The sequence below is a fragment of the Ornithodoros turicata genome, chromosome 4 (assembly GCF_037126465.1).
Source record: "Ornithodoros turicata isolate Travis chromosome 4, ASM3712646v1, whole genome shotgun sequence".
Lineage (NCBI taxonomy): Eukaryota > Metazoa > Arthropoda > Arachnida > Ixodida > Argasidae > Ornithodoros > Ornithodoros turicata.
Genome location: NC_088204.1, coordinates 24234347 through 24261277, shown reverse-complemented (window position 1 = coordinate 24261277; position 26931 = coordinate 24234347). Strand labels below are relative to the sequence as shown.

The following is a 26931-nucleotide window of genomic DNA, read 5'->3' as shown; positions in this document are numbered from 1 at the left end:
CAGCGCCGGATTTACAGGGGCGGGGATCCGGGGCAGATATGCGGAGTAATCCGTTAAAAAGTACGAAATCATTCATACGTAGCGCTGCAGAAATTCTCAGTACTATCACGAGTTACGTCTAACGAAGTAAACAACCAATGACCTCTCCTTATAGCACGCGCTTCAAATACCACATGGGACTGTGTAAGAGGCTCCTGGAAACATGTAATGAATGTCATATTACTTGATGAAAGTAATGGCATTAGTAACGCCTTACTACGCATGAAAAGTAATGACTAACGTACTACATTACCTTCCAAAACTGTAATCAATAAGGGTAATGCATTGCAAAATAAACGTAATATGTTGACCTCTGGCACCCGGGCACTGCGCTTTGGGGGCCCATTTGCGTTGCCCGTCTGCCGGCTTGGAACACGAATTAAAACTTTTCGAGATCTTTTAACTAAGGAATCAGTAACTAGTTATGTAAAATCAATATGCTTCCGAAGGCCTCCTTCAATTTCGAATTTCGCCAACTTTCAGACTACCGTGATTCCTACCTAAGCCCCTAAACCCTCCCATCCTCCTAAAATTGTAAACACCTAAAAAAAACGTTTGTGAATAAAGACACTCTCTCCCCTCCCCTCTCTCTCTCTCTCACTACCGTGTAGTTGCCCGCTGCCATAATATCAAGATGTTCCTCGCCGCACGAAGACCTTTATTATGTGCTAATATTTCTGCTTTTTCTACTTTTTTTCCGGTATGGCGCAAATATTGTACTGTGTGGAAATTCTGACTGGAATTCCATGAGAATTTGAAGCAAAGTTCTCATTTACCTAAAAAAAAATTGCCAAGGTGCAATCGGGCACTCGCTCCGACGGCCCCATCCCTTTTAAACCTGGCACTGCATGTGTATTTCCCGCTTAAAATAGTTGAATGCCACAAAGTATCGAACGCATTAGTCATTACACTTGTAGTTCAGTTCCACAATTCGCTTCCCAAATAAGTAGACCCCATAGTGAACGTGAAGCCTTCCACTCCATGTCGGTCGCATAGTGTCCATGTGATGATTGAAAAAGCTAAGGGTATACACAGATATTCTTATCACCAAAATAAAGTTGTTGCTCGTCAGCGTGCAGGAGAGTCTCCTACCCTAGGTGCAATTATACGCATCGTTGAGATAGAGACCAATGAACGTAACGTGATTACCTAGTGCATAATTTAGGTACATGCATGCAGAGGCGGATCTAGGGAAGGGAGGGGGGCGGGTGTCCTGACCCCACCCTTTAATTTGTGTCGTTACATATAGTTTAATTGACCTTAGGTAGTGTGGTGGGATGAGCTCCAAGGCAGGACCCCCCCCCCCCCCCCCCCGCTCAGAAAAATCCCAGATCTGCCTCTGGGCACATGCTTTCACCAGCTTCGTATCCGCTGGTATGGTAGCAAAGGGAGTACCACTAACAGTTAAACAAGTGCTTCAACTATAGGGCGTGCAAGACGAGCCTTTGAGGCTCGAGTGTACTGTCCACGTTTATTGGCGGCGCAAAATTCAAAGATGTTTGCGTTTCTATTGTTAGTTACCTACTGTAAGCGATGGCTAGAGAAAGACATAGTCGTGTTCAACTTAAGAAAGAAAAGAAATCTAGTCTGTCAACTAACATACTCCGTTGGAGATAAGGAGACGCTATAGTGCGCCAGGAGAAATACTGCAGCGCCACTAATGCGCCATCAGTAGGGGAGCGCACTTTCTGCCGCAGCGTAGTGTCACGCGACCAGTCTTAACAGCCAATACAGGAGCAGCGTGAGCATGATGGATTACATTATCTGGTGCAGGGAGAGAGCGTGATCTCTCTGCCTCCAGCCATCCTGTCCGCGGCGCAGTAGTATTTTTGAGAGCTGACGGACTAGATTTCCTTTTCGTTCTTAAGTTGAACACGACTATAGATAAATTCTTTTCCTGTCCGAAGACACGGACGTAAAGAAAAATATCCCGGCGTGGGAGCGAGAGACCGGCAGTCGAAGGAGGTTCTCCTATAATTAGCTGCTCTAGCGTCTGTTTCTGTCTGCAGTTTTTCGTTGGGACATCCTCTCAATAATGTTCCAATTGGATGAATGTCGGCTAGTCTTATCAGTTAGAGCTTTTGAAGAAAGCACATATGCTACGAACGTAACTTCCTTCCGTGGAGATCAGGCCAAGACACAGACGCCCTGTCGTAGCAATAAAAAGCTAGGACAATAGAGGGAAACGGTGGTAGCAGTATGCGTGGGCCACATGTGCGCCGATATTTCGCCATAGCAGACTGTTCTTTTGTTGAGCTCGGTTGAAAGAACAGCCATCTGTTCGAAATATGGGTGGTTCCCAACATAAGCCTTTGTCTCTACCTATGATGGCCGTAGCTTGCTGTTTAACAGTTTCTGTGGCGCCCTGAGGAACAGTTATCTCACATCAGCACGCTTCCTCAAACAAATTAAAGTTGCGGACAAGGAGAACATCCAATCGATTAAATGAATAAATATCAGAGGACAACGGACGGCATGTAACAAGCAACATCACCGATATTGTCCGATTGTCGCCCCTCCGTTGTGAAGCACCCGGTACCTCGGGATCTCTAGGTGGTGGGGAAAGTGAAGGCTGTGGCCGCGGCCACCGCGGCTTCTGCGTTGCTTGAGGCGTCTGAAGGCTGTCGGCCTCGGCCAGGAAAAGACCGAAGGCAGGCGATCTCCCTCAAGGTAGGCATCACATAACGAATATCGTCCGTATCAATGGCACACGTGAAGAAAAAGTAGACGGGTCTCTCCGGGTTGAGGTCGGCGAAAGTGCGACGGATGAACTCTCTGGCAGCTTTGGGATCGCCCGGTGGACCCCGGTAGGCTGGGAAGTAGGCTCCCAGTGGTGCCCGCTCGATCTTCTGTTCCAGGAGGTCTTTCTTGTTGAGGAGTAGGAGCAGATGTGATTCGGCGAACCAGGGACTAGATACTATGGTGCTGAAGAGCGCTCGGGCACGCTCCATCTTTCCGGGGTCGTCGTAATCAGAAAGTGGCGCCACAAAGATCACTGCACTCACGTCTTGAAAACAATGAATCCATTTCTTGGGCTCAGAGCGCTGTTCGCCAACGTCGACCAGACGCACGGGACACTCGTCCAGTAAAAAGGGATACTCGAGAACTCCGCGGGACGGCGTCCGAACTCGAAGGTAATCCTCTCGAGACGGTACGTAACCAGGACATGTGACGCGGTGCACGTCCGGCAAGAAAGGTGGCAGACCACCGTACTCTGCACGCCTCTCGTAACACTCGCGAACACCCGCGTCCTCCCAAAGACGACGCAAGGCCTCAGACACTGGCTCGGTCAGGGGAGGCTCCAACGTCTCGCAGCGTACCGACAAAACCAACATTGCGTTCTCCACATTAGACGGGTTCTTGTACGGAATACCTAATGCATCCATCGCGCGCACGATGCGCTGCAAAGCTCCGATGAGAGCTTGAAACACACTACGAACGTGTTCGACGCGGTCGCGACGAGCATCACCTTCTTGAATGAGACGCACCTGTTTCAGAAACGTCGTCTTTCCCGCTTCTTCAGGTCCGAGCAGAAGAAATTTCGATTCACGGCGTGCTTCGAACCATTCCCGATTGAGCTGGCGTTCGATTTCTTCGTTCACCCGTTTTTGCAGCTTAGCTTCCTCGCTGAGGCAACATGTCATGGCGACCGGCGGCGGCATCGCTCCGATCAACAAGTGGATCCCATCATTTCAAGAGGAGGGGAAGTGCCTGGTAGAAAAAAGAATTCGACCGAGTGGCGCACACCTGTGGATTCTGGGAGAAGCGGTCCTTGACTCGCGTCACTGCAACGACGAGGAATCGGGAAAAAGGGAGCCTCCCTTCACAGCCCCGCTTCCCTAAATAACGGAAGCCCGAGAGAAGAATCCGAAACTATACATAGGCGTCGTCTGACCATCACGGCGGCAGGCCTTGGTAATAAATTTAGTTTTTCGGTGTTTCTTTTTTTTTTACCCGATATAGTATTCCCAGTCTAGTATTACGTTTTCTTTAAAGATGTCCGAGAGGAACATTGCGTTTGAGGCTGACAAATGACGAGCTCTACGACCCAGCCTGAAAAATCGATAGCGGGAGTACTCATGCGATGATTGTGTAGCAGACGACGCGGTATGGAGGCGTCGCTGCGTGGCGATGGAGGACGCAGCATATGCGGAAACTACGATTTATTGAATTTGTATGGGCATTACTTCGACGCATTCCAGTTCGTTGTACGCCTAAAATACGGACGCGAAATGCGCTAGATCTGTTTAAAGCACATATTTTTGTACATCTTAGCGTCTCGCATTTGCCTGCAAATACGACAGAGAGAGAGGGTGATGCTCTTGAATAATTTTTGTTCGGTATCGGCGGCTCCAGACCTGAGACTCCGTCGCTGGCCAACGCTTTAATGCGTACATCATGTAATGAACAACATGTACCAAAGTTTCACAACCACATAGGGTACAAGTGTTCGGAAGTGCACGAGTACGCAAGTGTATAATGCACTCTACGTCTGAGCAGAGCCGTCCCGATTCGAGCTCCCACATATGGCAGGTCAAAAAAGCACCCCCCCCCCCCTTTCCACGTCCGCGTACGTTCCGCCCTAGCGTACGAAATACTAAAAGTCACTAATACCAGAAGCTACGGTGATGGCATTCCACGCCAAGACTGGGAAGTGACCCGGGTACGAACCTGGGTGTCCGCTTTGCTTTGTGGGTGCTTTCCCTGGGTTTTCCTTAGACGCTTCAATGTCGGCACAGTTCCCTGAGAAGTCGGCCCAGGGTGCACGATCCCCTGAGCAACATACTGCAGAGAGACAGTCCGCTCAGAAATAGCACGCAGAAAAAAAGAAGAAAAACACGCGTTCGCAGACGACTGGCCTCAGAGAAGGAGAGGTGCTGGAGCGGCGCGTCAACCCCTTCCGTCGCATCACCCTGTCCGAACCGCAGCCCCCTGTAATGACGCCACTGATGAACATAGCAAAACCAATGAGGAAGACCGATATGAAGAGCTGCATATATATGGATTTCTGTGGAAAACCTCCATTAGACCGAAACAGATTGAATTGTATAAGACAGCAGTAGGCTTTTGTTCAAATCGGCTGCATTCTTGGCTGCAAACAATGAGAAAGTTGACTGCATTTTTTGAGCCATCTGAAAAGACGGCAGTTGGCAGTCAGGGAGTGCCGTTGACTGGGATTTCACCCTGCATCTCTCTGATCTATCGATTTGCATTTGGGCCATCGTAGGCTGCAAATTTTGGTCACATGAACCACTGTCACGTGGTCTTATAAAGCTACGGACGGACCTACACGAAGGATGGCCCCGTATTAATAGTGTGCCGCAGGCAGCGTTTCTGCTTTCTTTCGTATGAGGTCAGAGCTGTCAGTTCCAATGGCGTAGCCAGGGGGGGTTAGGGGTTCAAATCCCCTCCCCGAAATCGTACCCTTGGTAGTGCATTTGGAAGAGGGAAACGACGGTGAAATCCTCCTCCCCATGTAAAGTCCCCATAGAAGCCTTCCCGATATATTTTTCTGGAGACAAAAAAGACACAACACAAATATCTGTATTGTTTTCCGTGTGGCCACGCTCCGGCTTTCATCACAATGCATCACTTTACTGGTTCTGTTATTATTTTATTTATTTATTTATTTATTTAGTTTCAGCTACTTGTGTCCTCGCGTGACCGGCCTAACAGAAATATCACAAATATCAACGTGATGCCAGTGATACGCGAACGCAGAGCGCAGGCGACCGCGTCGAGGTTGGCAACGTGGTGACGCTTGGTACTAGCTTCTCGCGCGGACAAGAGCTGTTCGCTGCTCGTCGCCAGTGTCGCCAGTGATCTTCCGCACTTCAGGAACGCGGGAGAGTATAGGCAGAGCAGATATAGGCGTGTACATCACTCTTCGAGTTTCAGCATACTTAATGCAATTTGTCAGGAGCGTCAACCAAACAGAAGGTCCAGGCAGAAAGTTGAAGAACAGCTTCTAATCGTACGTGGTGGAGAAATTGTGTGTCGACTGCAAACCAACGCATTTTTTTGGCATCGTCTGCTCTTAGTTTCGCGCTCGAAATAATCACCGGGGAGCATTGAGAGTTGAACGGCCGTTCAGGAGATTTAGTAGAACTTGCATCGTATATATGGTGTTCGAATTGGCTGAACGTTACCCCACATCAATAGCCCACCTAAGCTTATTCATTAACTACTGAAGGAACGAAATGTTTGAACTGGTGTCTCTAAAGAACGCACTGAAGACTGTCTAATCCTTTTCTTTATTTACGATTATGCATGATGTAGTTTTCACAGCTCCAACTTTCTGTGACTTTCTTACATGATAAGTACATTTTACGAAAATCTTTGTTTTCTGTGTAAGTACATGTTAAGTCACCTATGTGTCTTACTGTGAAAAAGGACACTGACTACACTTTGGCTTTTCACTGTTTGGCCTCTTTTCCAACATATATAGGCAATTCTTGCCGCAAGGTGAAATTGGGGAAGTGCCTAGTCATTATCTACTGTAATTTCACCACTTGTAACATGCCCAAGTCACCACTGTCATATCTTATGTGTCATCACTATTTCCAGATGGTACTAAACGTCAAGGCTTGGTTCGAATATGTGGTGGAGTGGGCGGCCAAGAGCCCAGGAGAGTTCATCACCTACGTGCTGCTTGCACTGTCTCCATTCTTCCTTGTGAGTGCTTTCCTCTCCTGGAAGTTGGCTAAACACCTGGAGGCGGAGGAAAAAAGGAAAAAACAGAGGTCCAAGAAAAAAGCCAACATTGCTGAAACCAGACGGACCAAATCGGACTGAAACAAAGAGCGGCCTGATGCCAACAATGTAGCAATTCCTAGAATGTATGGGCGCCCCATGGGCTGGCAGAAGGTGCAGTCCTCTTCAGGGACCAAGTATTTTCCTCCGCAAACATTGCTGAGGCTTCTCACCAACACTGTGTATGAGACTTGATTGATTATCATGTGATTTCGTTAAGGGTGATGACAGTGTAGAAATGCACACATTGATGAAACAACATAAGGTTAATAACTGAAGAGGTACAACTTAGGACATCCTTGTTTGAAGAAACTTTGTGAAACCACTTTGTACTTCTAGGGGCTGGGGACCAGAAATTGTTTTTCCTATGTTGAATCGTGCACTATGTGCACTGTAAGAATTACACATCTTGTGTTCCATATTGTACTAATATGCATTTCTTTCTTCCATGATAAATATTGAGAACATGATGCAATTATGAAACTATTAAACAGTTTGCAACATCACCCACATTTCTATGCAGGCATGCTATTGCGTTATAGAGGTTATCCTGAGAAGTGTTGTAGATACGGTTCATTGTTATTCAGTAATAATTGTATATTGAATTTGAATTCCGTATCAGATATGGAACTCTATATTCAAGTTTCAAATCAAAGTAATGTCTCTTCCAAACCGAATACATTTGAATAGTTCCGAAGCCCAAGAATGTCAGAAGAGAGGGCATACACAACAGAACGTTTGCTGCTTCATACGAAGGTCTGTACACACATATGCTACATATCTGTTCAGTTCAGTATGTAACTATTTGCTTCAATTTGCTTTGGGTAATGTAAAACGTTCCTTCCACCGGGGTTCATACAGATACGTAGTTTGGGACATTTTTCAAAGACTTGCGCACTTTTAGGGCAATATCTCTCGGTGCAGAACTGTGTTATGTGTACCCTACTGCTACAGCTATGCAGAGAGCATCGTTCTAGAACTAATTAACGCAAAATATCAAAGCGATATACTAACTGTTACAACTCTTCATATCCATCTTGGCAGTTTATTGATATATTTTAACTTCCTTTAATGCGCACTGCACAGCAATGTCATAGCTCTCAATACGGTCAGGTGGCATTAAACAAAAAGCGCATGGTGAACACACGGAGACAGGTGGGCACACATGCAGACGACATTTGTACGAAGGGTTGCTGGACGACGTTTACAAGAAATGGGACGAGACTAGACGTGCTCCGAGATCACAGTGTGGCCAGACAGAGGGCTGGTAGGTGAGCACGTTTACAGGGAACACCTAGTTTAGGAAGCAGTCGGAAGGGACAGTTCAAGCCGTGGTGTTGTTTGTTAAATGAGAGCATGAAGAAATACTAAAAAAAAATTCAAGGGCTTACAAGGCCTTGAGATATGGACTTTCAGGTCCAAGGGTTTCAAGGCCCTCTGCAGACCCTGTTCATGGTCTTAACAGCATCTTGGGAGCTGTAGGTAAACTTTGTAACGCATAGGCCTACTAAGTCGAACTATGAAAATCATTATTGTGGGGCAGAAACAATGATTAGTACAACATTTCAAAAACCATGCTGTCTTCTGGTTGTCAAATGTAGGGAGAGAAAGATGCACCGTCAATGCCATTCTTAAGGTTGAAAACGACTACATAGGTGTGACGTTTAGGGAATATTTCACTGCGCATGTTCTATGCGGTCATGCTATGGAGCGAACCTGGATCAGAATACTGGGAGTCGGAGGCTTTACCAGTATACCATGAATTGCCGGTGCTTCTGAGACACCAAATCGAATCCTTCCTTCGGGAACTTGACGCTAGAGATCAGGCGTACCTTCTCTAGTTACAAACGAGGGTTGAGTGACAAAATGATGTTTCAATTAGCATGGAATCTATGGCCAGTAGTGTAAACATTGAACCTACAAGTGCAAAGTGTAAAAATGTGTGTGCCAAATACAACAAAATAGTGCTTCAAAAAACGAACACGGTGGGCCAGTCAGACTTTGTGAAGTTCATTCGTTGCAAACTAAAATTTGTCTATACCTTCTTGTGACTGCTAATAATATTTTGTCAGAAATTAAATTTGCTCAAAAATTATGACTGCAGAATTAACGAAAATTACTGCTTTTACAGGATGTAGCTATGAATTCGCTTCGCTGTTTAAAATTACTACGTATTTGCACAGCATTAGGAAAAAAGAATTCTTCTACACGTTGTAGTTAACAAAATTGGAGCTGTTTTTACCTTGTGACATAGTGCGTCAACATGTACAGCCTCATCAAAAATTGCAAGGAAATGCGATTGTTGTATTACTTGGTTCACACTTCACTGTTACGTCATTGACAATTGTCAATCTCTCTGAGGATAAATTCATGTTGTCTTAAGAAAGCGTGAGCTTCCTTAAGAAACAGTTAAATATTTTTTCGAGCAGGAATGTAGCGTGTCAACAACCTGCTCAGCTATCTACACACCTGATGGGAGCAGTGTGTCTGTATTCGAAGGAAAAATATGTTTTATGCTAGTATGTGAAAGGTCGACTCCCTATTTAATTGAGAAAAACAAAGAACTCGCCAGGAAAGCTCATGAGGCAGGAATGGTGCAATATGCAAACAGAGCATGAAAGAACTGATGTTCTGAGGCTGGAACAACATAGAAGGGACAAATACATACAAAGCTTTGCAAGGCTTTGTATGTATTTGTCCCTTCTATGTTGTTCCAGCCTCAGAACATCAGTTCTCTCATGTTCAACAGTTGCCGCCTGCGTCGACCCCGTCGTATGAATGTGTGTATGAGTGAGCAAAATGTAAGAGTGAAAGGAGGATGTGTGAGAGAGAGTGGCTGATTTGTCCCCTTAGATGACGCACCCTGGAAGTTACTGAGAAGGCGTGTTAGCTTAGCTCAATTGGTAGAGCCCTGGACCGGCAATCCAGAAGATGTGGGTTCGAGTCCTACAGCTGGCTAACCATTTCAGTGACTTTCATCTTTCATGCAAACAGAGGAATGCAATTCCACCAAATATGACATACATAAATTTTAATTCCTAAATGAGTACTAACATGTATGTAAGAATGCTGAGCCTATGGCATGATCAATATAGTACATCTTCCAGTCTTGCAGAAAAAGTTATCTGCGTCACCTGGACGACTCGTCACTATCCGCACGTTTCCTTCCTGATGGCGTTTCGTACTCCTCATACCTTGGAAAAGGCGCTGAAAAGAAATCAGTGTAACATCATTGTAAATGGTAAAGGTTAAAAATAGGTTTCAATGCTACCTGTACTCAGCGTCGAATATGTCACGAAATTTGGCGACTTTTTGCTGTAATTGGTGACTTTTCCTCGTACACTGGGATTAGCGACTTTCCACGGGTTATTTTGAGTTTTTTTGGTGACACAATGAACTGCAAGGACTCTGGGCTGTATTTGACGTATAGAACTTCTAAAAATTCCTCGATGGCTGCATAAAATGAGTGACATTCAACAAATTACGGAAATGCAATGTAGGGCAAAGTATTGTTGTGCCGCTACACCGAGAAGAGTGTCAGCCAGAGTGCTGCTCTCCGACTGGTCTGCGAATGAATCTGTCGAGAAACGTGCACGTTGCAACTCCACAGGGCACCACAGGACAGCACGGGAAACTGCTCACACATGAAAAGAATATCTAAGAGCCTTCAAGTTGCAGAGTGCCGATTCACGTACGTGTCTCCCGCTGTTTGTCATTTCCCATCTATAGCAAACTTTGATTCACACTATAATATTTATAATTTGTATAATATAAATAAAACTAATGCTCATCACCACAATCTCTCGTTAACTTGACTCGCAATATACTTAAATCTTGCATATTTAGGTGTACATTTGGGGTTTTACAGCGTCTAGCAAATTTATCACCTGGCTTTGGCTCCTTTTGCTCTGAAAAAAAGTGGCAACACCGCCTACACTCCACACAATTAATGGAGTTATGTGGCAAGTTTTATTACATGATCCAACAATAGCTATGAGAGATATTTTGTGGACCCACGCGGACAGTATTACTTGAGCATAAGCTAAAAGCTTGTGGAGAAAATCTATTTATAAGTAGGGCCTTGTGTATCAGGGCGAAACCAGGTAAAACCCAACTTAGCTTTTAAGTCTGCTGAACATAACATAGCGGCGTCAGCGTCCAGGTCACAAGGTCACAGTGGACACAAGCAGACAACTTAAGAACAGTGTTTATTTACCGAACTTGGAACCTGAATGAATGGAGTGCGTGGCTCGTTCCCCTGGACATGCACTCGATGTCATTATTGTCCTCTACGGTTTCATTTTCCGTGGCACCTCACATATTTATCAATGGAACTACAGTCAACCCTTGATTTATGAACAGTTACGCCTTAAACGCCTCGAAAAAATTGTCCTCTTTTATTGTATTTATTTATTTATTTATAAGAGGAAATTTTATTTCCTCTTATAAATCAACCTTACTCAAAGTCTTGGTATGCAACATATAAACGCCATCGGCGAACACTGTGCAAATTTTTGAAAGAACCCGTAAGGCTTCATAGTTTCTGATTCTTCAAGAGTGGGTCACGTCACAAACAGCAACGGAGCGAACAACTCCGAGCAACGGAGTGCATCTCAACTCTCCACCACATGCTGGAAGACAGCCAGTAGCTGTGGTGAGAGGGAACGTGACCTTGGAGGAACAATGTTGTCAGACGTGTGGGCAGATTAGGCTTCCTGTGACGTCACATTTCTCAAGACTGAAAATTAATTAAGTAATTCATTCAAATAAGCTCTATCAAGTTCGAATCAAAATCGAATAATCACAAATAGACCAATTCGGATATCTCAGTTTGGAAAATTCTTGTTAGTGCTAACAAGAATTTTCCAAACTGAGATATTCGAATTGGTCTCATTGTGCCCGTTAGGACAACTGCTACTTCTAGTGGGTGACCTTTGTCTGACCTCGACAAATGCAGGAGTACATTTACATCAGATATTCAAATGTGCATTACATTGCTGGGATCAACTGCACAACAGATACTGTACAGTCTGCTGTATGTGCATTCTATTGTCACGGATGAAAACAGACGAGCGAGACAGCGAATAATCGGGGAGCGCTTTATTCTAGCTGCTTAGCTGGCTAACACAAGAGCGGTTGCTCTTAGACAGAACTAATGCAAAGAATGCTCCGGCTGGGAGCTCACAAGCTTTTATACACAGCGGCGAACATTGTAGAAAGCGCGCGTCGGTGAAGAAGAGGAAGTAGAGAAGCTTCTCCAAGGTCGCCGATTTGTCCATGAGATTGAGTGAAGGAACAGATGCTTCTGGAAGCATCGCTCGCTAATCGGCGTTGCGTGCCGTGGATTTCGGCCCGTCATCCGACGCCGAGTTGCTTGTTGTTTTTGTCAGGTGTAATCACTTCAAAGATGATACGTGGCACTATAGTCTCCTAGAGTCATGTGCGAGGTGAATGAGATGCTTTCCATGCCGTCGTGGCAAGATTTCCGCAACTCTTCTTGCACGTTCTTACTGGTGTCATCGTAAAGTCACCCGCAAAAGGGTTGTTCTCCAAGGCTGCGTGTAATGGGGCCCACTTCAGACATCAATTTTCGGAATCCGCGGCCCTTGACAACGCAGAACAGTTGCAGGTCAATTGTAATCATTTGCGCAAGCCTGGCTTCCAAAGCAGCCTTTATTCGCACTGGCCGCGGCTCTCTATGCTGTATGGTTTCAGTTATTTTAGACAGGCGTTGTTTTCCGCACTTGTCGTTCTCCCTCTGATAATGATCAAAAAATTTACCTGTGCCATTTCAAATGATTCGCTAGAGTCGATGTTGCACCTGTCGGTGTCTACAGTATAGCCCATATAGCTCCGCATGCCTTGCATTGTCCGGCTGCTTTGCAGTACGGGAAGTAATCCCATATATGTCTCCTCCTCTTTGTCGGTGATTCATTAGATCAGTGTTTCCCAAAGTGTGGTCCGCGGACCCCTGGAGGTCCGCGAGAGTGTCCGTGGGGGTCCGCGACCGTCTCTCACATTCCAGTGAGGATTTTCGTCCCCACAAACACGCGCTCGTACATGCTGCCCGATTTCCAAACACCCAGAACTTCCAAAATTGCTACAAGCATGCTTCAACAGCTAGCTTCTAATTTCTGATAGAAAAGTCCTGCAATGCACGTTTGTCCGCGTCATACACATACAAACAAGAAGAAGAAACCAGTCCGGAATCGTTTCTGAAGCTGTATCGAAAGCACGCAGCAGCTGACGAGGTTGCTGGTTATGCACTGGCAGTGACGGTGTGTGTGTGTGTGGGGTGGGGTGGGGTGTCCGTGCATTGGTTCTCATCGCTTCCGGGGGTCCGTCATCGCCAAAAGTTTGGGAAACACTGCATTAGATGTCTCCTCCTCCATATCCTCACCGCAAGATTGACAAGGTTTTTCAATGTCGAAGAGTGACGCCGTGCGCTAAGGTTTGGCATTGGTCTTGTGTTCGTCGTGAAAGTGGCGGTGACGGCGTTTGCACGTCTTTTCAGTGTTCCAGTATTACAGTTGAACCTCTATATAACGAATTTATAAATGCTGGCTCTTTGTTTCGTTAAATCGAGATATTCGTTAAATGGAACACGCAAAGTTAAACAAAGATGGCCGCCGCACTACCGCAAAACGTCATTTGTCATAAAACGGGTACTAAGGTAAGAAGGGCACAAAATATCAAGCTTTATTCATTACATAACGCTAGGTAACGCGTAATTTGGGCACAATATCGTTCTGAGCATTCATAACCTTCGTAACTCCGGATGTCCTCGACTGCTTTCTCCTACGCGATCGCGTATCGAAGTTTCTTGGTTGGTTCACTTGCACTCATGACGTCCGGAAAGAACAACCGTACACCGCTGAAAAGAACGAGAAACGGGTACATGTCACGTAGACGTCTGCGCCGATGGAACCTTGAACGGCAGCGGCATCATGCCCATTTTACCACCGTCAGCATCAGCGGCGCGAACAAAAACAAGTAATGAAAAAGCACAAAACCGGATTTCGTTAAATCGACGTTCGTTATTGAGAGATTCAACTCTATTCAAAAATATTAGAATACTAAAAATCAAGTGCAAATACCGTTCGAGTAGCGTCAACTATTCTATTCAAATTCGAAGTTTCAAATATTCGCGCAGCTCTAATATTTTCCGATAATAAAGTGAGACACATGCAAACTGAAGTGACATTAATCCCGTAGGATTCTGACGACACAAGATTTAGTTTGTAGTGGCACTTTAAACACTGGTGCTACTGCTCTCAATGTTGCAGCCATAAAAAAAAAAAAAAAGCACTAGGAAAGTGCAGAGACACTGATAATTTACAATTAATTATGCTCGCTAGTGAGGCTCAATTTAAGGGGCTGCGTGCGTAACTCAGTGCGTTTCTAACACACAAAGTATGGGATGAAATTAATCCTGAAGAACGTACCACCATAGTCGAATCTCAATACATATAACGAAACCCATGTGGGAACACCGCATTTTTTGTTGTATTGAGCAAAATATGGCAGCCAATTGCAGCAGGGAATACAAATTATTTTGTTGTATAGTGTTTCGTTATGTCGAGGTTTGACTGTAATATGGCACTCTGTAATTACCTCGTGCTGCTGGATCTTGTGGCACGGTCAGCCCAGTTTCTCGCTGTTGACGTTCCTAAGGGAAATAGACACAGGAAGACATATAAATGTCGGTAGAGTATCCAAGACCCCATCAAAGGGAAGGGGGGCACCAACAGTCACGGAGACGTACATAAAAAGTACGTAAATCTGAACACTGAGTACCTTTGTTGCCCCACCTTTGTACCTTTGGTACACACCTCTCTATATAGCACTGACAAAGGCCACTATTTTGTTAGTAGTGAGCATACAGTTTAATCCAAAGTTGCAAACTTTTAGGCTACTACATTTCACAACATAAAAGATCATGTTTATAATTGCTAACTTAAATTTTATACCTCGAACACCATAGGCCCTCATCAGTTCAAACATCAATTTTGGGCAACAGATTTTTGTTGGAGGTGTGAGAGGTTTGAATTTCCAGATATTCTAGAAAATAAATTATGGCTCGTTATATAGGTAGCTCCACATACAATGCACTTTTTTCCCCCTTTCCTCAGCAGAAGCCTGGTTATAAGCGGAGACACACATAAAACATAAAGTGAGAGGTACGTATTTAAAAGGAACTTATTTATGGCTGACTGCTTAGGCAATATGTGAGCTTTGAAAACATAATTTTTAGTGCCAGCCAAAGCAAGCAGTTTGTCATGAGACCCTTCTTTAGCAGACCTATACACCAAGATATGTGCAATGTGTTTAAAGGCGGGCGCCTCAAGGGGTGGCGTCACCAAAGCACACGAGCCATTTTCTGCTAGGAACATTTTACGAGGGAACGAAATGTACAAATTAGGCAAAACTGTCATTGAGTTAAGTGGGCTCAGCAAGCATTTTAGACCTCATGATATTAAACCCCCCCCCCCCCCCCCAAGATTATGGAAGTACGAAACAGACACACACGCACAGAGCCTTTGTTCGTGTGTATCTGTTTTGTACTTCCCTAGTCTCTGGGGTTTTAATGTTATGAGTTCTAATCACCAGCTCGCTTGCTTTTTAGCCATTCTCTCCTTGTCCATTTTACAGCTGTTTGAATTAACTGAAAGTACGAAATATCAGAGCTTTAATTAATGAGATTCTACTGCAGTATTCGCGTTTTGGTTCTTTTTATTTCTTCACAAAGATGGGTACGGTGCAATCTCATTAATTCAAGCTCGAAGGGGACGGAAGATTTGTTCGACTAAAGCAGTGTTCGAACTAAAGGGAGTCGCTCTGAATGAGGGCTTGATGCATTTGCAGCGCGTGCTAGATACGTCAGAGACGCGTCACGGCTCGCTAGACTTTGCTGTACGTTCGCGGTCCCGCGTTGGTGGAAATATAAGAGGCTGCTTCTTTTTAGAATATTCATTTACAGACAAGCATCAAAACAACTCAGGCCAGGAAATCATCTTATATGCGCTTGCGTTCGTTTTGTCAGCCACGACTCCAAAAACGTCCTTTGCGATGTTAGGCCCAACTTGATCGCGGACCCTGCAGACGCGAATATCGTCAACACAATTCAAGGAAATTTCAAATTGCTGCCTTTTTCTTGGCTATGTGGTCAGCACGAAGGGCCCTGATCCCTTCAAAACAACGAGGCTTGCTTTGCTGACGATGAGTAAGCAGCATCGTTCCGCGCCAGTTGCGTTTATGCACACCATTATGGTGATTCGTTTGCTACTCCTCTTTCCTCTTGCAGAAGTATCAACTGACAGATAAGTAATAAGTAAACTTAGCATTTAACAAATAAAGGTGTCCTTGACCCGGCAGCAGCCGCCGCTGGCGCTTCCGAGTCGATGCGTGGCCGGATGTCAGGTCGGCCCTGCAATCTTGTTCGAATAAACCGGTGCGCAGGTTCATATGTTCGGATTACCGGACGTTTCCCTCCAGTGAAATACACAGTTCGAATTATCGGGAAGTTCGAATTAAGCAATTTTGAATTAATGGATTGCACTGTATTTTAGTGATCCAAATTTATTGATAGCCAAAAATGAGTACTTGAGTGAGTAGCTTCTGCTCGGCATAGAAAGAAAAGCTTTCGGTGTGCACTGTGCAGATCATACAGAAATGCATTTTAGTATGCTGTACCAATGCCAGGTGCACATAATGTGATCAGTTAAAAATTTGAACAAGATCATCGTGGTTCACTGTTAGGAACCTGATGTAGTAGCTTGACCAGTCGGTACACTTTCCTCTGTCGGGTGACACTTCAAACAGCCGGAAAAGGTACCCAATATCCTGGATATTTTTTATCAAATATTTACGCAGGTATGCACCTACAATAAAGCCCCAAAATCTTAAATCCCACCAATAACATACTTATGGCTGAAATATGATAATACCTACATAATAATTTAACACTAAAAATACTAATTTACAGCCAAAGTAACTTGTCGTGGCAGCTCTAGTGGACTTACTAGACGAGCTGCCTCCTCCAGTTGAGCTGCTTTAAACTTCTTCGCCTCCATGATGGCCAAGTTACGAGCAATTTCCTGTGAAACAAAAATACACAAGTGTCACCCATTTTGTAGTGACCATTACAAGGATTGGCCTTTCATCACCATAGATAGGGACAGCTAAGAAATTATGATTTTTAGCAAGGTGTTCTCACATGCAACCCTACAGACTGGCTAATTCTAATTTTCCAATATATTCGCTTCATCAATTTTCAAAAGAGGGAATTTAAGTATTCTTAAACATCTTGGCCTCCATCCCACCTGTGCTGCATAGCTCTCAATGCTTCAATATTTCTGCCACATCATTGTTACCAGACCCTCATTGAGAGCAGTACTTCTTTTAGGGGTTAACTTTGCTGTCTGTGTAGCTTGCAAGTTTTGATGGAGGCATAATCTTAGAATATTTCATCAGTACTTAATTTTGCTCTGCATGTTTCTCAGTGTCGCCATGAAGCCACCCTGGATCAGAGTGCCAAAGGCTCGGGGCACCGGGAATCGTGGATGCTTCTGCAATCACCACTGATGGGACAAACCCCTTCTTGGTTGTTGACATTCAAGTTCACATTTGAGAGTTGAGAACGACTGTGGAATGACGAAGTTACGTTGGAACGAGAACGGAATTGTTGTCCAGTGATGACAGTGTTGTCAAAGTGCTACAATAAATTGCACTCCGTGGGGCTTTGTGAAACTTGTTGGTTTAAAGTCCAGCGTTCGTACTGTTCTGTCATCACTGTTAATCATCATCAATGTCACTCTTTCTCATCTTCATAAATGATATCCCTCTGTCACTCACGTCCACAATTCGCTTATTCGCGGACGACTGCATCATAAATTGTAAAATCACATCTGCCGTCGATTGTTCACTCTTGTAGAGTGACCTCAATAACGTTCGTATTGGGTGTCACACTTGGGGAATGCCTCTTAACATTAAAAATTGTAAGTCTATGCGCTTTACACACTCATGCTCACCTTGTCCTCAATACTACATTAACAAATCACTGCTAGAAAATGTAAGGTCATATAAATACCTAGGAGTACCTAACTAAGGAATACCTAACCTAACCTAACCTAACGTTTAACTTGTCCTGGTCAACCCATATTAACTATGTCCTACTTTCTGCTAATCGCCAGTTGGGATATATCAAACGTAACTTGAGACAGTCCCAGACTAACTTGAAAAGAATGCTTTATGTAACATTGATAAAACCAAAATTGAATTACTGAATTAGAAAGCTTACAGAATCGGGCAGTACGGTTCATTACATCTGGCTACTCCCGACCTTCTAGTATCACTGCCATCAAATCATCATTGTCACTACCGGATCTGTCAACTCGACATAAAATATCACGGTTATATCTACTGCACAAAATATACCATGTCAACCCCATTCTCAAGGAATCGTTACTAGAACTACCACCCTACGTGCCGGATCGCGTCGATCATCGAAAGAAGATTAAGACTGTAAAAAGTAAGACAGTCGCACATTACCACTCATTTCTACCATCTACTATTAAAGAGTGGAATGACCTGCCTGCTTCAATCATAAACATTAATGACGCCGCACATTTTCGTAGTGCAGTATGCGCATATATGCTGTAAAATTTATTTATTTAGTCCTTTCTGTGTAGGTCTTATCACGGTTTTTGATAGTACTATTTACACGTTATTATTGATCGAATCTATCACATTAACATCAACTTTACTGGTTTTTTTTGTTGTTTTTTTGCAATTAACACGTTATCGTTATGTTATGTATATGTTATCGTGCCCAATCCCCTCTGTAATGCTCTCCAGAGCCTTGAGGGTTGCAATAAATAAATAAATAAAAATATTCTGTGGGACTTCAATATTGCAGAAAAATTGCCAATCGCAAAATTTGCGAGGTGAGGGCTTCACAGTAGTTACTTTTACAGTGTTTAATAATGACACATGTGGCACAAAAAGCAACATGAGAGTGAAAGAGGACGACCACATGCTCCCTAACCATATGTAGCATGGAAATTCCATGGAAGTGTGACCATTTCACCATGTGGCATATTAGATACAATCCCACGCTCTCTATGTGTCTTCCCAGCACTACAAAAAAGAGATTATATCTGAATGTTGATGTTCCAAGCTATGTACTCTAATTCCACTAGACATGTCAGGCACAGTGTTGCTTCATTTAGAGTATAGTAGCTTTGGTAACCAGAACTGGAGTATCGTTACTCAACCCAAGAACAGTACCTCAAGTGGGGAGAAGTAGATCAATAGTAATATTTATAATAATATAAATATTACTATATATAATATTATATATAATATACTAATTAATATTATTGTTATAATAATATAACAAGAGCAATAGTAATATTTATTGTCCCTGCAGTAATTCGTGTGTTAGGGCATCATATCCGTTTCTGTCCCAATGAAAGTTCAGCATGTCAAGTTTTGTACAATGGCATACACAGTGAAACCTCCCGTTACGGACACCTCTCCTAGATAGACATTCCCCTACAGCGGACACATTGGTTTCCTCCTGCGAGCATGAATGCTCTTACTTCAATACCTGTAGTGTATGTGCAACTTCCTTCAGCAAACAAGAATCCTGGTTTCTTAGATGTCCATACTAGAGAGGTTTCACTGTATACCTTATTTACATGCGTAATCCTCAAACGTAGCACCATTGTGGGAGCACGTTAATTATGGAAGGCACAGTTCCATAAGCTGGAAACTGTGCCTCTCACATTTTGCAAGGGGTCCTTTCATTTTCAATTTCGATAATCATTTTGGTAATATACTACAGTGAACCCTCGTTAATATGACTCCCGATAATCGACATAGTCACTTTATCACCGTTTTCTTTGGAACCGTTCACCGTCATGTAAATCAACCTAGTTAGTATGACTATGACCGAGATTTTTGTTACAAGTAGGGTTAAACACAGGTAGTATCTTCTCGTTATTACGACCGCGTCACATGAGCTGCGGAGTAGCCCCAGGAAGAGGCTACCACATTCCTCAGGCAAAGGGTAAGATGTGTTGAAGTAGGATGCCAAGGTTTGGGATGACTTCTGATGTTGTTGACCTCAGTATTACTCATAGCGTTTCCGGACTGCCAAAGCACTGTAGTGACCACAAGACCAGGTCACACTGTGCTGCTGCTGTTGTGCACGTAAGAATGGCTGGAACGAAGTGGTCTCTACAGTCAGCGGAGGTTGCTTTTCACATTAGTGTGACAATTTGCTTTATGACCAAAATCTGCGGGAACGGTGGCGGTCGTATTAACGTGGGTCCACTGTATATGGCAACCTGACATGTTCGACTATTGGATGAAAAAAAGAAAAAAAAAAACACTGTGTCTCACTGCATTATGCAAGGACATTATAGGAGGAGCAAAATATACGTCACCTCTTCAGTAGGAGGACTCGTTCTTCTATAACGAAGCCATGCTGTTAAGTAGAAAAACAGGTGTCGTTATTTTGCCCTACCACAGTAACCGTTCCATAAAATTCCATAAACAGCCTGAAACAGTTGCAAGTACACTGACTCCCTAACCCGGTACCTGGGCAAATATTGGACGCATATCTATCTTTTGCTTATGCCACACTCTCAAAACAACTTCACCGCATCACATGCTCCTGGCCAACTATCATCCTGAATGACATCATTGTCTCCCCTGATTTGTTGGAAAAGGGAGGTGTACGCCCTTTTGCAACACTTATGCAGTCACGTTAATTGTCACAAAAAGGCGTACACCCCACACTTTCCACAAACTGGGAGTGATACTAGTGATATCATTCTGTGCAATGGTTGGCATTCCCACACAAGCTCACTGGAGGAAAAAAATGGTGCGAGACGTGACAGCTTGTTTGAGATGGAAAATGCCGATGCCATTGGAAGAAGCCTTAGGTAGATATTTTTGTCCCAACTTCTCGTCTCTCTTGTTTCGACCATCTACTTTTGGTTGCATATTCCAGCATTCCCAATCTGATCTTTGCTTTGGAGTTCTCCTTGGCATAACCTTAGGCGTTAAAGGGAGACACCAGGACAATTCAAAATTCTTGCAGTGACTGTGTAGGTAAACAACAAGAAATTAGTGGAGGTGGGCTACAAACATGGACGACACAAACACATAAGCAGTGATGGCCAGTAGTTAACTACATGTAGTTAAACTACTACAGTCAAACTCCTTTACAACGAAACTCAGGGGACAGCAAAAAAAATTCGCAGTAAAGGTATTTCCGTTAAAAAGGATGTCCATTATTGGACCTATAGGGCTCCAGTGGGACCGCAAAAAAATTTGCTGTAGTGGTATTTTCGTTAAAAAGGTGTTCGCTGTAAAGGAGTTTGACTGTAGTTAAACTACCTGATTGTAGTTAAAAAGTAGTTATCAACTACTTGCAGAAATGCAGTGGCAACTACTAGTTAAACTACTATTTTAAGTAGTTAACTACAGTTGTTAGGTTACTGAAAGCACCAACTGCTTCCGATTTTGCCGCAAGCTCTACGGCACGATTGTGCTTCCGACTTTTACCTTGAGCTACTTGTTTGATGAGAATGGATATGCAGAGCAATTGTGTCGTGCATGTGTACTAAATCTTCACTTTTAAAGTTTGTCTAGTGAAGCCTCATTTGCTGCGAAATAATTCTGCAACTTAGTTTATCGTGTGGGCACAGAAACAATCCCGCTGCAAGCTTTGTATTTGACGACCGTAGCAATGGCTTGAGCCTAAGTTTATTATTGCTTGTGATTCATATTTAGGTGTCCAAGAACACTACAAGGGATTGGTGTTGGTGGACAACGTTAAGTAGTTATAGATGTAGTTAAGCTACATTGCAGTAGTTAAAAACGTAGTTTTAACTACTCCCTGAAAAGTAGTTGAACTACTAGTTAAACTACTCAATCCCAAAGTAGTTATAGTTAAACTACTGCACAAGTAGTCAGTGGGCATCACTGCACATAAGCCTCCAGTGCCCAGAATCAATTAAATCAACCTGTCGTGGTGTAGTGGTAGCGTATCTGACCGGAAATCAGAAGGCCCAGGTTCAAATCCTGGTGTCAGCACTTTTTTTCCTGAGTTATTTGATTTAATTGTGTAAATGAGTTTGTTACATCCTTCAGAAATGAGAAACAGTTTGATTGCAGTCTGTCAACGAACGAAACGCTTCGGGCTGTATGCATGGTAAGTATTTGTGAGAGACTTTTCAGTCAATATGATGCACCAAATAAATGTGTTTTGTTCAAAATTTGTCTGTTTTTGTTTTGAAATACGAAATAACGAGTGTCAGGCATGAACACAAGTAAAAGTCTACGGTAGCCAGGACCGCCCGAAAGGCGAGCCAAACTGAGAGAGTCCTCATTGGCCGAATGGTAGGCATCACCGTGCATTTTCATTGGTTGTATGCCCAGTGTTGCCTGAATTATCTCAAACTATGGGCTCTATGGGGAGCTGTGGGGGCCTGATCACGTGTCCCGGTCAAGCCTGACTCTCGGAAACACCTTTGTCGGGCCCTGCCTGGTGTGCTGGCATCTTTTGTCCGCCCGGGCCCAGCCCAGCCGCAAGCACACAGCCAATAACAAGCCCGGCCCGACCCGGGGGCCGGGTCGGGGGCATTTGTTTGCTGAAGAGGATTTTTAACACATGTACCAATTTCTCAGGTGTACAGACAGGCATCTGCGATATGCATCAGCATCTTGCTCATATTTAGTGCACCACCATATCTATTCTTTTTATTTTATTCCGTGTTAGCACCTGCAACTGTGGACCATCATATCTACTGCTCTGTTAAAAGGTAACAAAGCCATATTACCCGTTACCGACTCTTTGGACATGGTGTGTGGTAGCCATACCATATAGTATAAAAGCTAGCACCCTGCACGGTCCTGCCCGCGGGCCGGGTTGGGGGCCCAGGACCGTGCAGGCAAACTTTCTTCAGCAAACAAATGTGTTCGCTTGTCAAGGTACCAATGGTGTACCAAGGTACCAAGTGCATACAACATCACTCAGTGGTCATAGAACCAAGGTCATCGTAAGACTGGGTGGGATCAAGCCCTATTTCCTATGTGGTTGTGTCCTGTGCTGACATACCTTCCCACTCTACTGGTACCTCTTGATCAAACTTCTCTTTTATGGCTGGTTCAAACCACCTGACTGGCCTTCGCCTTCCACGGCTAGGATCTGGAAAAACATGAGAACGCGAGGGTCTCTTTATATTAATGACTACTTATGCTTTTTTTTTTTTATGTATGCGCATGACACAGCTACAATTGGCACACGTGTCAGGATAAACGTAAGTGGTTCCTTACGTAGAAAGCATTTAGGAGCAACCTTTAACGCTTATTTTCAATTATACTTTGTCTTCTGTTTCCTAGTCACTTTCCCTTTGACTTCCCCTAATTTTTGCGTGCTCGTGTACTGCTCTACGTGCATTTTTTCCCCTATTTCTTTTCGAGCGATACGAAAAGCACTTCATTTTCACGCAAAGCTACAGCAGAGCGAGCACTTTTACCGCAATACCAAAGGAGACACTACTTTTTTATTTTATTTTTGTTCACAACTTTCTGACTCATCGGCAGTTCCGCGCGACTGACAACTTTCGCCACTACAGGCGTCCTTACCTGCTGGAGTCTCAAAATATTTGTTTCCTAAGTAGTCATTTCCAATTTCACTCCCTGCAGCCCTCCGTTTTGTGAATGATTCAACAAAGTTTTTGAAAATTTGAAAGTACACTCTTCTCTGGCCCCCTGCCATGGAGTAAATTAATTTCCCTTGCAGCTATGTCCGTACATAATTTCCAATAGCGTTTTTAATCTCATGTTCTCATTCACAGCACTGCAGAGTGCAGACGGAACAAAACAGGTAACGGAGCGGTAAGACAGGAACAGGAACCACACGAGACACATGACAGATGTGCATATGTAAATAATAAAAGCGTGTGTAAGGAAACTCACTTTTACAGCAAAAGCGATAATTTTATGAACTTGAAACAGCTCTTGCGCTGCAGCAAGATCTCTTCCTTTTTCTGCGATAAGCAGAAATTACAAAATTGCGGCTTCACGCGTTGGTACGCGTCGGCAACACTGTGCACACAATATTAGGAACAAAAATGGCGGAATCCAGCCGTAGGAATAAAGGGCGATCGAGTAATAGAGATGATTATGACAGTAGTAGCAATAGCAGCCAAAGCAATTCCGATGTTAGCAACGATGCCTTTGCTGTTTTGTACAAGAGACCGGTGAATTCATTTGCCAATGACGGCAGCTTCTTAGAGAAATTCAGAAAGATGCAGGAAGCCGCGCAACCACCCAACAGCTCCAAAGACGGCGATTCCACTCCAAAGACCGAAGATTCCAGTTCAAGGGACGAGCCTTCTTCGACAGAATCGTCTACGAAGAAAAGGGCACTTCCTTTCGTAAGAATTTAGCCATGTCCAGCGCAGCAGTTTATGCCTGTTCAGTGACAGATCTTAGCAATGGCCTTGATCTAATGTGGCTCACCGTCGTGGTTTGCCAATTCCTTTAATTATTTTCTGGGCGACTTTATTCTAATTTCTTAGTACTTACTTCCTTCAGGTGGGTAGAAGGAGGGGTGGCAAAGTTCTAAAGACGGGCATTGTCCAGAAACCCAAGACTGAGGAGGAGGAGGTAAGACATGCAACTGGTAACAAACACCTCCATTATCGCTCCTGTTTCAGGAAAAACTGCAGTATAGGTATATAGCAAGGCAATGGTAGGAGGAAGTCAGACTTACGACCTAATTTCGCTCGAGTACGCAGTTAGGGGTACCCTAATTTTTTCAGTTATCTCTCAGGCATGTCCAACGAGCGTATGCAATCGTGCTTTGTAAAAGAAAGCTACAACAACAATTTAAAACACTGAAGCTTTCCTTTAATGGATACAAGCTTTCATGCAGCGGACTGCATGAAAGCTTGTATCCATTAAAGGAAAGCTTCAGTGTTTTATATTTTTGTTGTTACTTTTGCCAAGTGGATCTTGACCGGACCCTCTACATTCTTAAAAGAAAGTTAATAAAACATGTGCGTAAAGCTTTACATAGGACATGACGTGTAAATTCGAGGCAGGTCAGCCTTTAGAAGAAGTTATCTCGCTGTTGAAAGCCTTGTCTGTGTGTCTTTCAAAGAGACACACCCTGCAAAAGGGGCAGTGCAGATAGACGATCCACAAAATTTACCAATAGTCATCTTATAATACCTTTCATAGCAACAAGGCACGACTGCATGGAGAGGGCTATTAGGGGAGGAGCTGCCGAAGCTTCGAGCCTGCTTCGATTACTGCCTATGACCTCTGGGACATCTTTCCCACACTAATCATTCTACTGGTCACAGGATATTTGCCGTGTCTTTACGCATACATAGGCCACCAAAGCAACGCTGTGCAATGCACAGTCGTTTTTTGTTTTTCACTACGCAGTTAGATAATGTATGCCTTTGCTGAAAAATAGCAGAGTTTATTTTGATTATGGGCTGGCGAAAGCAGCAGCGAGTGGCAGTCGGTGTTCAGCAGTGGTCGTTCAGAGGGGAGCCATCTTATTTCAGGAGCCTGCCCCCAAGGATGCCTGGGCACGCTACCTGGCCGAAGTGCGCAAGTACAGGGAGATGTCCTGCGACGACGAGGAGAAAACTCGGCCCCTCGTCAAGTGATGAAATTGTGGTCGTTCTTTTTGTACATATCCATTGCCGGCATACTGTCCCCCCACATTATAAATGGTCCGGCACTGCGCTAGAATAAAAGGCTTTCCGACGAAGGATGCCACATTCACAGGAGTGCATTCCCCTATGTGTTGACTGTTGGCCGTGTTTATCTGCGCCACCCTCAAGAGGTTATGTGCGAGGGAGATTCAAATAAAAGTTTAGGCTTTAACAGGAGAGAGAAAGAAAAAGAATGAAAAACAAAAACACTCCGGGAAGAGGGGAGGACTGAACTTTGTGGTCACTTCATGTGTCCAAGTTACACTGTCATTTATATTTGAATCTCCCTCTTGATTAGGCCAAGCTGAAACAAAGGACTTGCCTCTAAATGCAGACAGAACTGAACACAAGTGGTTTGTGTTATTTCTAACCGGAGTTATTTTGTGGCTTCATTGTGCCCTTTCCCCAATCCATTACCAGCCATTTTGGTGTACGTGTTGACTGAGTATTCCCAGATGGTTCTCAAGAGTAGAGGCTTTGTCTTTGGAAGAAACAAAGCAGGTCACACAAACAGCTCGCATGGCGTATCACACAAGTACCAAATGGCTTATCACGAGTGTCGAGTAACATTTTTGCAAGAATGATGTACAACAGTAAAACAGCTGTAAGTCATGTTAAACTATCCCTTGTTTCAGTCTTTCATCTGTCAAGCAATGGCACTGACTTTGCTCATGGTTGGCAGTGTTCAAATATCATAGGTGACTTGTCATTCAATCATTTTGTAAATTTTCATTGATGTGAATTTTTTGTGCAACTCTTCTGCCAGTAAAAAAACTTACAAGGAAAAGGAAAAGTTTTCTTCTCATCAGTAAAAAGTTTAGCCCAGGATGAACAGCTGTGTGTGCATTGCATTCTATGTGAATTGTATGAATACGAATATGTTCGTACGTGTTGTGTAAAACATTGTACGTACATTTTGACCCTCGATGAGCTTAAACTAGGGCTTGTCGAAGCAGTGTTTGCATTCTGCTACAGATAAAGTAGCGAGATTAATATACTTTATGCTAGAGTACTTAAGTTCGGCATATTGCAGCCAGCAGTGCATCGTGACTGTATTTTACACGCAACAACAAATGCATGTTTCTTCCTCTACTTTGAGGAGTATAACTTGGTTTGCCTAAAAGGCCATATGTTGACAGGAAGTAGAGCAAAATGTTACGGTGAAGGATGTTGCATGTTCACACAAACTTTGCACTTTGAAAATGTACAAAAACTCAATAAAGGAAGCACCTAGATTAGTTTGCACTTACTGAGGGTTATTGATGAGTGCTACTTGTGTTACAAAAGTCAATTCAGACGCATACAAGCAATCGATGTTCTGAAATTTAGTTTGTGAATAGAGATATCAGATACAAATGTGTAGCAAAACAATGAAGGCCTGGTAATA

General features: G+C 43.8%; 3 protein-coding genes across 3 annotated transcripts; 1 reads left to right on the top strand and 2 right to left on the bottom strand.

The window, feature by feature from the left end:
* Nucleotides 1–2554: 2554 nt before the first annotated feature.
* Nucleotides 2555–3701, bottom strand: LOC135391431 (guanine nucleotide-binding protein G(q) subunit alpha-like). The gene has a single exon (XM_064621684.1). The coding sequence runs from the start codon at nucleotides 3699–3701 to the stop codon at nucleotides 2589–2591; it is 1113 nt and encodes a 370-aa protein (XP_064477754.1). The 3' UTR covers nucleotides 2555–2588.
* Nucleotides 3702–9806: 6105 nt separating this feature from the next.
* LOC135391330 (NADH dehydrogenase [ubiquinone] 1 alpha subcomplex assembly factor 2-like) lies at nucleotides 9807–23718 on the bottom strand. Its single transcript, XM_064621571.1, has 6 exons — nucleotides 23455–23718; nucleotides 22925–23014; nucleotides 20244–20284; nucleotides 16815–16889; nucleotides 14407–14461; nucleotides 9807–9999 (listed from the first exon to the last, which is right to left on the bottom strand). Exons 1-6 carry the CDS (start codon nucleotides 23585–23587, stop codon nucleotides 9923–9925), a joined length of 471 nt encoding a protein of 156 aa, XP_064477641.1. The 5' UTR covers nucleotides 23588–23718; the 3' UTR covers nucleotides 9807–9922.
* A 199-nt stretch (nucleotides 23719–23917) lies between these two features.
* On the top strand, nucleotides 23918–26779 carry LOC135392822 (telomerase RNA component interacting RNase-like). Its single transcript, XM_064623527.1, has 3 exons — nucleotides 23918–24248; nucleotides 24409–24480; nucleotides 25392–26779. The coding sequence occupies exons 1-3, from the start codon at nucleotides 23943–23945 to the stop codon at nucleotides 25494–25496; spliced, it is 483 nt and encodes a 160-aa protein (XP_064479597.1). The 5' UTR covers nucleotides 23918–23942; the 3' UTR covers nucleotides 25497–26779.
* The last annotated feature ends 152 nt before the right edge of the window (nucleotides 26780–26931 follow it).

Coding starts and splice junctions, on each gene's coding strand:
- LOC135391431 (XM_064621684.1), bottom strand. CDS start 3,701: ATGCCGCCGCCGGTCGCCATGACATGTTGCCTCAGCGAGGAAGCTAAG.
- LOC135391330 (XM_064621571.1), bottom strand. CDS start 23,587: ATGGCAGGGGGCCAGAGAAGAGTGTACTTTCAAATTTTCAAAAACTTT. Junction 23,015..23,454: donor ATATTTTGAGACTCCAGCAG/GTAAGGACGCCT, acceptor ATGTTTTTCCAG/ATCCTAGCCGTGGAAGGCGA. Junction 20,285..22,924: donor GGTACCAGTAGAGTGGGAAG/GTATGTCAGCAC, acceptor TCTACTTAACAG/CATGGCTTCGTTATAGAAGA.
- LOC135392822 (XM_064623527.1), top strand. CDS start 23,943: ATGGCGGAATCCAGCCGTAGGAATAAAGGGCGATCGAGTAATAGAGAT. Junction 24,249..24,408: donor AGAAAAGGGCACTTCCTTTC/GTAAGAATTTAG, acceptor TACTTCCTTCAG/GTGGGTAGAAGGAGGGGTGG. Junction 24,481..25,391: donor CCAAGACTGAGGAGGAGGAG/GTAAGACATGCA, acceptor ATCTTATTTCAG/GAGCCTGCCCCCAAGGATGC.